The 10,372-nt window shown below is 48.9% G+C and overlaps 1 protein-coding gene across 1 annotated transcript; it reads left to right on the top strand.

Moving 5' to 3' along the window:
• Positions 1 to 56: 56 nt before the first annotated feature.
• Positions 57 to 9,217, top strand: Retsat (retinol saturase). Its single transcript, XM_052173965.1, has 11 exons — positions 57 to 322; positions 2,498 to 2,680; positions 2,999 to 3,240; positions 4,214 to 4,415; positions 5,208 to 5,405; positions 6,411 to 6,530; positions 7,657 to 7,795; positions 8,077 to 8,186; positions 8,265 to 8,431; positions 8,588 to 8,747; positions 8,972 to 9,217. Exons 1-11 carry the CDS (start codon positions 151 to 153, stop codon positions 9,109 to 9,111), a joined length of 1,833 nt encoding a protein of 610 aa, XP_052029925.1. The 5' UTR covers positions 57 to 150; the 3' UTR covers positions 9,112 to 9,217.
• The last annotated feature ends 1,155 nt before the right edge of the window (positions 9,218 to 10,372 follow it).

Consider the following 10,372-nt stretch of genomic DNA (forward strand, 5'->3'; position numbering starts at 1 on the left):
TCTTCATCAGTTTTGCGCGGGCATGAGTCAAAATGCCTCGGCCCACCCTTGTCCGGTGTTCCTCTGAGGACAAACTAGAGGGGCGGAGCCTCAGCTTTAAAAGGCGAGCTCAGGCGGAAAGGACGCGGTCTTCCGAGCCCTGGCTGCGAGATGTGGATCACTGCTGTCCTGCTAGTTGTGGTGCTGCTGCTGGTGGTCCTCCGCAGGGTTTATGTGGACCTTTTCGCCGGAAGTTCCCCGAACCCCTTCGCTGAGGATGTCAAGCGACCACCTAAACCCCTGGTGACCGACAAGGAGGCCAGGAAGAAAGTTCTCAAACAAGGTCAGCTGGAGGGACTGTGGGTTTCAGGTCTGCTCTCGGGCCTTCTGCTCATGCAGGGAATGGGCTTCTGTCTCCGTAGTTAGTAAAGTTCTGGGAAAACTTACTTGCACACAGAGGTTCCACGTTTTAGTGTTCTTTGCTTCTGAAGGTTTGGGTGCGGGCATTACCTTTGGCACTGCCTAGTTCCAGCCCCACCAGTTGGAATCTGTTCAGCTCACGGCTTACACAGAGTAAGAGACCTTTTCCCTACTTGCTTCTCGAGCCAACCTTTTCCTGTACTTCTGGGCATGCTCTGGGTCGTAGGGAAGCAGCACAGAAAGTTTCCCCAACAAGCGGTCTGACAGGCAAAATGTACTCCCAGTTAATAGGACTGAAGTTCCATTCTAAAACTTCGGAATTTCACTACTGGTTAGGGATAAGAACTCCACTCTCTAGTTAATCCGCCATCTTTAAAACGTGTAGAGTGCTTCCAAGGTTTGTGTTTTTTGAGACAGGTCTCACTTTTGTACTGGAGCTGGCTTCGAGCTCACTTTGTAGCCCAGGTTCAAACCCAGAGCAGTCCTCTTCTTCTGTCTCCAGCATGATGAGATTGCAAGCATGCACCAACATGCCTGGCTTCCAGAGTTTTAAGGAAGTGTTGGAGCCGGGCATAGTGGTGCAACGGTTTAATTCCAGTCTGGACTACACAGCAAGACCCTGACTAAACACGCACAAACCCCAAAACATCCAAAACCCCCAAAGGCAAAACTTTAAAAAAAAAAAAAAAAAAAAAAAACAAGGATCACCTTTGTGACCTCCGGGAGCCTCTGACTTGTATATTTTAGCCTAGCCTAGTCAAGCTTCAACTGTGTTATTTATTGGGCACTGACTCTGAACTCCTGATCCTTGTGCCTTTACTTTCTAAGGGGTACCATACACAGTTATTTTATTATTGTTTGTGGATTAGGGAGAGGCAGGTCTCATTCTTGCTTATAACTTGTTATATAGGCCAAGTGTGCCTCAAATTCGAAGTGATTCTCCAACCACCATCAGCAAGAGATTACAGACGGTGGTATTACAGATGTGAGCCACTATGGCTTGGATGGTGACTTTTTTTTTTTTTTAATTTACTTTTTAGTTGTTTGAGACAGTGTCTCTCTATAGTTCTGAATGTCCTGGAACTTGCTATTGCTATATAGACCAGGCTGGCCTTGAACTCACTGGGATCCTCCCACCACTGCCTCCAGAGTGCTCAGACTAAAGCTGTGAACCCCTACACTCGGCCTTGGGCAATGATTTTTAATGAGCAGATTTACTGGACATAGGGGCACATTCCTGTGATCCCACGCTGGGGAGGAAAAGACAGGTGGATCTCTCCGTAGGGAGTTCCAACCCAGTTAGGGCTACATATAGAGCGAAACCGTGTCTCTTAAAAAACCCAAGTCAATAAATAAAGAAGAAAGGAAAGGAGAGACTGGGAGAAAACAACAAACACCAGGCCTTGTGTTGACCGTGCATTGCAGTTAGTTAATTGCCTGGCACACCAGCCTTCCTCCTTGTCTGAGGCTGGTGCTGTGACTTCTCAGAGTAGCGGCTTCTGAGCAGCTCTGCCTGCTCCACCTCCTGTTGGCATTCACAGGCCTTTGCTTCTTCCAAAGAAACCCAGTTCCCTGAACCAGCAGCACCCCCAGGTCCCACCCTGCACCTTACTGCCTTTCCTTTCCTTGCTTGTATTCACAGAAGTGTCTGCACTGAGGTTACAGACCTGTACTGGTGCCATCTTCCTGGTTTTGTTCTACAGTAGCTAGCTGATTCCTACTTTCTGTGAAAGGTCTCAGATCCTTCAGGTACACAGTAGGGGTCAAGGCTCATCACTGTTTAATCTGCCTGCCTGGTCCGAGGTATTCCCTGGTAGAATGTTTTGAAACATCTTAGTCAAGAGTACACTACACTAGAGAGGAGGTCTGTCTCTCTTCCCTCTTGTTTTGAGACTGGGTCTAAGGAGCCCAGGCTGGCCTCCCGTGGGATGATCTAATCCACCTTTCAAATGCTGGGATCACAGGAGTCCACCACCATGCCCAGCTGCCTCAGAGACTTCTTACAGAGGACAAGCTAGCGAAGTGCCCCCTGGCTTTTCTTACTTCACTCTCCCGCCCTTGTCTGACAGGCCCATCCTCTGTCTCCTCCCTTCCACAGCTTTCTCAGTCAGCCTAGTACCAGAGAAACTGGATGCGGTGGTGATTGGCAGCGGCATTGGGGGACTGGCCTCGGCGGTGATTCTAGCTAAAGCTGGCAAGAGAGTCCTTGTGCTGGAACAGCATAACAAGGCGGGCGGCTGCTGCCATACCTTTGGGAAAAATGGCCTTGAATTTGACACTGGTAAGGCTTGTGCAGAAAAGGGCTGGGAGCAAGGGTTGTCTTTAGGTGGCTAGGGACACGCACTGTTGAGTGATATGGGGACATTTTGATGTTTTGGAAGTCCCAAGTTCTCTCTGGGCACCTCCATTTCTGTCTGATGACTTAGTTATTGGACGAACACTGGGTGGTATATGTTCTGGTTTGTTTCCTATAGAAAGGTGGGCAGCCCTCTCTGGACCTGAGCATAGCCAAGTCAGGTGACCTCTTCCTTACTTGGCATGTTTCCAGGGCCCAATCCCCTTTATCTCTATATCTCCTTTTCTTTGTCCCTCCCAACAGGAATTCATTATATTGGACGCATGCGGGAGGGCAACATCGGCCGTTTTATCTTGGACCAGATCACTGAAGGACAACTGGACTGGGCCCCCATGGCCTCCCCTTTTGACATGATGATCCTAGAAGGGCCCAGTGGCCGAAAGGAATTCCCCATGTACAGTGGGAGGAAAGAATACATCCGGGGCCTTAAGGAGAAGTTCCCCAAGGAAGAAGCTGTCATTGACAAGTACATGGAGTTGGTTAAGGTAGCATGCACCATGATCAGCATTCCTAGTTTATTCCCAACAAGGCTTTTCATTAGTGAAGAGACTGGTGGGGTAGGGGAGGGGCTGAGTTGGGGAGGCAGGAAGAAATGGTCATGTCTGTCCTGGTTCCAGTGTACACTTGTATGTCTATGCCTATGCCCTGCCTGGCTCCCCAGCTGCTATCCTCACTCTGGCCCCTAAGTCAGGCTTTGAGGAAGTGAGATGTCCTCTGAGATGAGCCAAACTTTCTGTCTTGTGTATTTGAAGAAGAGTCTCACCATGCCCTGGCTGGTCTGAAACTCAACAGAGATCCACTTGCCTCTGCTGAGCATATGAAATCACACTTGGTTTCTGGACTGGGATGTTTGGAGGGAATCTGAATGCTGGGGATATGGCTCAGGCTTAGCATATACAACGCAATTAGATCTCAAGCGCCCCAGAAACTGGGTATGATGGTGTAGCCTGTAGTCCCAGCACTGGAAGGTAGAAGCAGGAGGTTCCCGGAGTTCAAGGTCATTGGAATATTCGGAAATAAAATATATATATATATATATGTATATATATATATATATGTGTGTGTGTGTGTGTGTGTGTGTGTATGTATATACACGCACGCACACATACAATACTATTTGGAGCAGGAAATGGAAGTAAATAGTCTCATTTGACTGTGACGAATGAGAAGAACTCAGGGCTCATTTTGTTGTTGTAATTGTTTTATGGTGAGGGAGACAGTCTTACAATATAGTCCTGGCTTGTATGTCAGTGTTTAGTTCTGGTTGCCCTTGAACTCGTGGCAATCCTCCTGCTTTAGCATCTCAAATTGTTGGGATCACAGGCCTGAGCCACCATGCCTGCCTGGATTAAATTTTTCCGAATCAATGTTGCTGGGCCTGCGTCAGTGCTAGCTGTTTGGAGTGGTGATGGCTCCAGCACTGCATAGCTGAGACTCACTTTCCCTTTTTTTCCCCAGGTAGTGGCCGGTGGAGCCTCTCATGCCATCCTACTTAAGTTCCTCCCACTGCCCTTGGCTCAGATCCTCACCAAGTTCAGGCTGCTGACGCCTTTTTCCCCATTCTGCCGAGCGTCTACTCAGAGCCTAGCTGAAGTCCTGAAGCAGCTCCGGGCTTCCCCTGAGCTCCAGGCTGTTCTCAGCTATGCCTTCCCCACTTACGGTGGGTAGCTGCTAGCCCAGGCGTTTCTAAGCTGCTGCTCTCCCAGCTTTGGTCTTTCTTTTCCATCTGCCTAACTGAAACAAGTCCCAGGCCTGTAGGAGTTTGTGGATAAGGGCTGAGAAGTCTGACCCCTGTTGGACTCTGGTAGAAATTATTTATTATTTACTTTCTGGAATGTATCTTTTTTTCTTCTCCCTTTTATCTTTTCTTTTTCTCCTCCTCTTTTGTTTTTCTCTTCCTTTTTGAGGACAAGGTCTTCCAGGCAAACTTTGAACTCTTGTAGTTGAGGATGCCCTTAAATCCCTAATCCTTCTGCTTCCACCTTCCTAGTGCTGGATTACAGCTATGTGGCACCATGTCTGGTGTATGTGGTGCTAGAGATCAAATCTAGGCTTTCATGCATGTTGGGAAAGTGCATTTTCTCCCCATCCCCCACACCTCCAGCACAAATCCTGACTTTGTCCAGGCTGGTCTGGAGCTCTCTGAGCCAGCCTAGTATGGCTTCCTTCCAGTTTAGCTTTTGAGTGAGATTGTAGGCATGCACCATCACACTGCTCAAGGTCGGTTTTTCTCTTTAGCCAACTGTGTCAGTGCCTTCCTTGGTCTTGGGAGCATAATGGCTTTCAGGGAGTGCATTTATATCCCACCAGGCTCATCATCTACCCCGGGCCTTCGGGAGCATTCGGGTCCTAGGATGGCCTGGTGTGGTCCTTCACAGGAAGCCCTGTTCCCTCCTGAACGGTGCCAAGTGACCACTCTCGCTCATCTTTTCTTTCCTTCTCCATTCTGTAGGAGTGACCCCCAGCCACACCACCTTCGCCATGCACGCTCTGCTGGTTGACCACTACATACAAGGGGCATATTACCCCCGAGGGGGCTCCAGTGAGATTGCCTTCCATACCATCCCTTTGATTCAGCGAGCTGGGGGCGCTGTCCTCACCAGGGCCCCTGTCCAGAGTGTGCTGCTCGACTCAGCTGGGAGAGCGTGTGGTAAGAGATCTGCACGGAGCTGTGGGGTCAGTGGGCTGGGGTGGGAGCTAGCCTGCTTATGCAAGGTAAGAGGCTGGAATCTGAGCTGGAGAGATAGCTCAGTGGATGAATGTTCTAGTCACTAAACTTAATGACCTAAGTTTGATCCCCACAGCCTACACGGTGGAAGGAAGGAGAGAACTCTACAAGTTGTCCTCTGTCCTCTGACCTCCACACATGCACTGTAGCGCTCCTAACCTCCCCCCCCCACTCCCCCCAACCCCCCTGCACAAAATAAAGGAGTCAAATTACAGTTCTTACAAAAGGTCAGATTTGGCATAATGGTTTTATGAGTGGCAAGAGATGAAGTTGGACACACAGGCTACAGTATATCTCAGCCTACAGAAAGGTTGAGTCATCTGGGGAGTACTGTGGGTGTGAACCTTGGCAGCAGTGAAGGAGGGGCTGGGACTCCATAGAACCAGTGTGCGTGGGATGGCAGGATGTGGCTAAAGATATGTCCGTACTGCTGGGTCAGAAGAGCTAGAGAAGGTAAGCACAGAAGCATTTGAGGCAAGGGCTAAGTGACTTTGCAGTGTGCCTGGGGCCTGCTTTGGCTGGAGGAACTTCTAGATCTGAGAAAATAGGGCCTATCCTAGGGGGCATCTGAACAGTGTGGCCATAGACAGAACTAGTGTTTTGAGGCAGGATTTCATGTGGTCCAGGCTAGTCTCAAACTCACTAGCTAGCTGAGGCTGTCTTTAAATTCCTGATTATCCTGCTTCTACTTCCTAAATGCCGTGACTATAGCTAATGCTTTGAGAGGAATGTATTCCTACTTTCCTGGATTTTGTGTGCTTTATGGTGGGTAGGGGTGCATGGAACCTCGGGCTTCATACATGTTAGACAAGCGCTGTTCAACTGAGCTATTCCTGGCCCTTAAGAGATATCTAGAGAAGGGTAGAGGCCTTTTGCTTTTCCACAGAGCTCACGGAAGCTCAGCCAAATCCTCACCTGTGCCTGCAGGTGTCAGTGTGAAGAAGGGACAAGAGCTGGTGAACATCTACTGCCCAGTTGTCATCTCCAGTGCGGGAGTGTTCAATACCTATCAACACCTGTTGCCAGAGTCTGTCCGCTCTCTGCCAGGTAAAAGACTGCTCTTCTGAACTAATATTTCATCTGCGGAGTTTATAAGCACAGCCCAGGCACCTCTCTAGTGATCTATCTCCAGTCTGTGTTACCAGGAACATAACATTTATATTTGGAGAACCTAGGACCACAGGGGAAGAGGAGCCCTTCACAGAGGCAGTGGTAGTGCTCTGAGGACTCTGTTTTATCAGATGCAAATGTCTACATTGTACTTCTGGGCTGAGAAACAAAACCCTGTATATCTGCTTCCCTTTGCCAGATAAACCAGGGCTTTAATAGAAAAGACTCGGTTAAATGGCAGACAAAGGCTGGGGATGCCCTGTAGTTGGTTAGCGTGCCTGCCTCAGCCCTAGGTTTACCTAGAACCAGGTAAGACAGCTGTAATCCTAGCACTCTGGAGGTGGCAGCAGAAAGATAGGAAATTCAAGGTCACCCTTGGCTCCATGAGATGCTGCCCCAACAAAGAAAGGCCATTGAGATGGCTCAGAGTGTAAAAAGTCCTTGCTGCTAAATCCCCAGAGTGGAAGAAGACAGGTGTCTGCTGGCCTCCTGCATATCCAGACCTGCCTTTATCCATATACATCTATAACTAAAGAAAAATCTATGCCGGGTGGTGGTGGCGCACGCCTGTAATCCCAGCACTCTGAGAGGCAGAGGCAGGTGGATTTCTGAGTTCGAGGCCAGCCTGGTCTACAGAGTGAGTTCCAGGACAGCCAGGACTATACAGAGAAACCCTGTCTCGAAAAAACCAAATCCAAAAAAAAAAAAAAAAAAACAAAAAAAGGAAAAAAGAAAAATCTAAAGGTGTAAAGAGGAGGGTTGAAACGGCCTGATTGTCCAGAGGTGCTGTGAGTTAGCTCTGCTCTGAATCAGCAGGAACCCAGCACCTAGACTAAGGGGCCACGGAGCTGATATGGCAGAGGTGGAAGGGGGCTGAGGCTACACCTCACAGAGCCAGGGAGAGACGAAGGAGCAGGTCCCTGCCAGGATCCTATAGTGTCTGTCCTAGCTGGCAGCTGGGGACCAAGCTGCAGATCAGAAAGGGACATCCCGAGGCCATCCTGGCAGGGAGTGGTTGTCTAACTAGAACTCCTGCAAAACAATCCTCACTGGCTCTCTGCAGATGTGAAGAAGCAGCTGGCGATGGTAAGGCCTGGTTTGGGCATGCTGTCAATTTTCATCTGTCTGAAAGGCACCAAGGAGGACCTGAAGCTTCAGTCTACCAACTACTATGTTTATTTTGACACAGACATGGACAAAGCGTAAGATGCAAGGGGGTTGGGAAGACTGATAGCACAGGGCCTCATCCCACAAGACGCTGATTCTACCCTTGACACGGTTCTAGAAATAAGAATGATGTGTGTTGAGGGAGGAGGTGCAGTCTCCAATGGACTCTAGAAAGGGCTTTCTATACCAAAGCCGCACTGCGCCAGTTCCTCCCCTGTGGGAAGCCCCTGGAGATGAACCATCATTTGGGTAGTGCTGGTGGCTTTGAGGAAAAAGGCCTAGAGATTGGAAGTCACGCCCCCTTCTTCATCCACAGGATGGAGCGCTATGTCTCTATGCCCAGGGAAAAGGCTCCAGAACACATCCCCCTTCTCTTCATTGCCTCCCCATCAAGCAAGGATCCAACCTGGGAGGACCGATTCCCAGGTAGGGCTTGAGGTCCAGGGAAGTTGGGTGTAGGGCAAGGCAGGGCCAAACCACAATAACACGGCCTTATCCCTGCAGACCGATCCACAATGGCTGCGCTGGTTCCCGTGGCCTTTGAATGGTTCGAGGAGTGGCAGGAGGAACCAAAGGGCAAGCGGGGTGCTGACTATGAGACCCTCAAAAAAGCCTTTGTGGAAGCCTCTATGTCGGTGATCATGAAACTGTTCCCACAGCTGGAGGGCAAGGTAGGGGCTGACATACACAATGCTGGATGGTGATACATCCCATAACTCTCTTTTCTTCTGTCCAGGGATAAAGCCTGAAGTAACAAGAGTCCCAAGGAAGGATCAGGCCTTTGCGATTCCCTTGTTCACCCTTGCTCTGCCCTTTTGCCTCCTCAGGTAGAGAGTGTGACTGGAGGATCCCCACTGACCAACCAGTACTATCTGGCTGCACCCCGAGGAGCTACCTATGGGGCTGACCATGACCTGGCTCGTCTGCATCCTCATGCAATGGCTTCCATAAGAGCCCAAACCCCCATCCCCAACCTCTACCTGACAGGTACACTGCCTCACTCTACCAGAAGCTGGGCTTCCCCTGCATAGTGTTTTGTTCTCATCCTCAAGCCTGTACCAGGACCTGGGCTGCCTGGGGTCCTGGGGTCCTGGGTTCAATCTGAGGCTGTCTCTTTGAGTGGCCTTGATATGGAGGGATGAACACAAGAACCCTTGTTACTCCCATCCTCATGGGGTAGACATTCATGGGTCACTGCTTTTGCTTTCTAGGCCAAGATATCTTCACCTGTGGGCTGATAGGGGCCCTGAATGGGGCCGTGCTGTGCAGCAGTGCCATCCTGAAACGGAACTTGTACTCAGATCTGCAGGCTCTTGGCTCAAAGGTCAGGGCACAGAAGAAGAAGATGTAGTCCGTTCAGAGAGGAGCCAGAAGAATGGCACCTCCCCACCTTCTCGTGGTGTCTGCCTACAGCAGTTCCTTGTACATGTGAACAAGAACCATTCTGTTTCTGATAACTGTTGTAAGTCAAGAGTTCTTTACTTTGAATTTCTACTTGAGGTCTCATGTGGGCTACATAGCCTTGACGTCTCAGGAAGAAGGCTCCCATGCCTTTCCGACACCTGATTCCAAGCTAGGGTGTGGGTTACTGGAATAGGTTGGTCCAGTCCTACCCTGAAGCTTTTTGCGCCTCCCCACTCTAGTGCTGTGCACCTTTTTGTGCCTCCCAGCACTTGGGAGGCAGAGGCAGGCGGATTTCTGAGTTCCAGGCCAGCCTGGTCTACAGAGTGAGTTCCAAGACAGCCAGGGCTACACAGAGAAACCCTGTTTCGAAAAACAAAATAAAAAGTTAAAGACCTTTCACTTATGTCAAACAGGTACCTTTGATATCTGAAATTTATTGATTTCTGTTCAATAATGACATGAAACTATGTTGTGATTCCATTTACAGCAGCTCAGTAAAATATACTGAAAAATACTTATTATACCACAGTAAGCTTTAAAAAAATAAAATTAAGCCATTACAGTTAAGTTACAAAAAAGGTGAAAATACAAAACATGGCTAACAGTGGCAATCTAACTGGGTATACAAGACAAGGAAAATAATCTCAACATTCAGTCATTTACTTAACATGGTAGTCTGAATTAAAATCCTAATAGCGAGGAGGCTGGCTTCATGGGTAGTTTGCTATGCTATGCAAGCTGAGGTCCAAACTACAGTTTCTAAGCTAAAATACTTAGAGTCACATCTGAGTGGGGAACTAAACAAATGGAGCCATCATGATGTATTTAAATTTCTTTCTTTTTTTTTTTTTGTTGTTGTTGTTTTTGTTTTTTTTTTCTGAGACAGGGTTTCTCTGTGTAGCCCTGGCTGTCCTGGAACTCACTCTATAGACCAGGCCAGCCTGGAACTCAGAAATCCGCCTTCCTCTGCCTCCCAAGTGCTGGGATCAAAGGCGTGTGCCACCACTACCCAGCCGTATTTAAATTTCAACATCTCTTCACAGCTTGCTTCCTTCCTTCCTTTCTTTTTTGAGACAAGCTATCACTGTATAACTTTGGCTGCCTGAACTAGGTATTCTAGACTAGGCTGGCCTCAAACTCAGAGAGATCCTTCGGCCTCCGGAGTGGTGGAATTAAAGGTATGCATCACCACGCCTGACTCTTTACAG

Source organism: Apodemus sylvaticus, chromosome 2 (genome assembly GCF_947179515.1).
Source record: "Apodemus sylvaticus chromosome 2, mApoSyl1.1, whole genome shotgun sequence".
Taxonomy (NCBI): Eukaryota; Metazoa; Chordata; class Mammalia; order Rodentia; family Muridae; genus Apodemus; species Apodemus sylvaticus.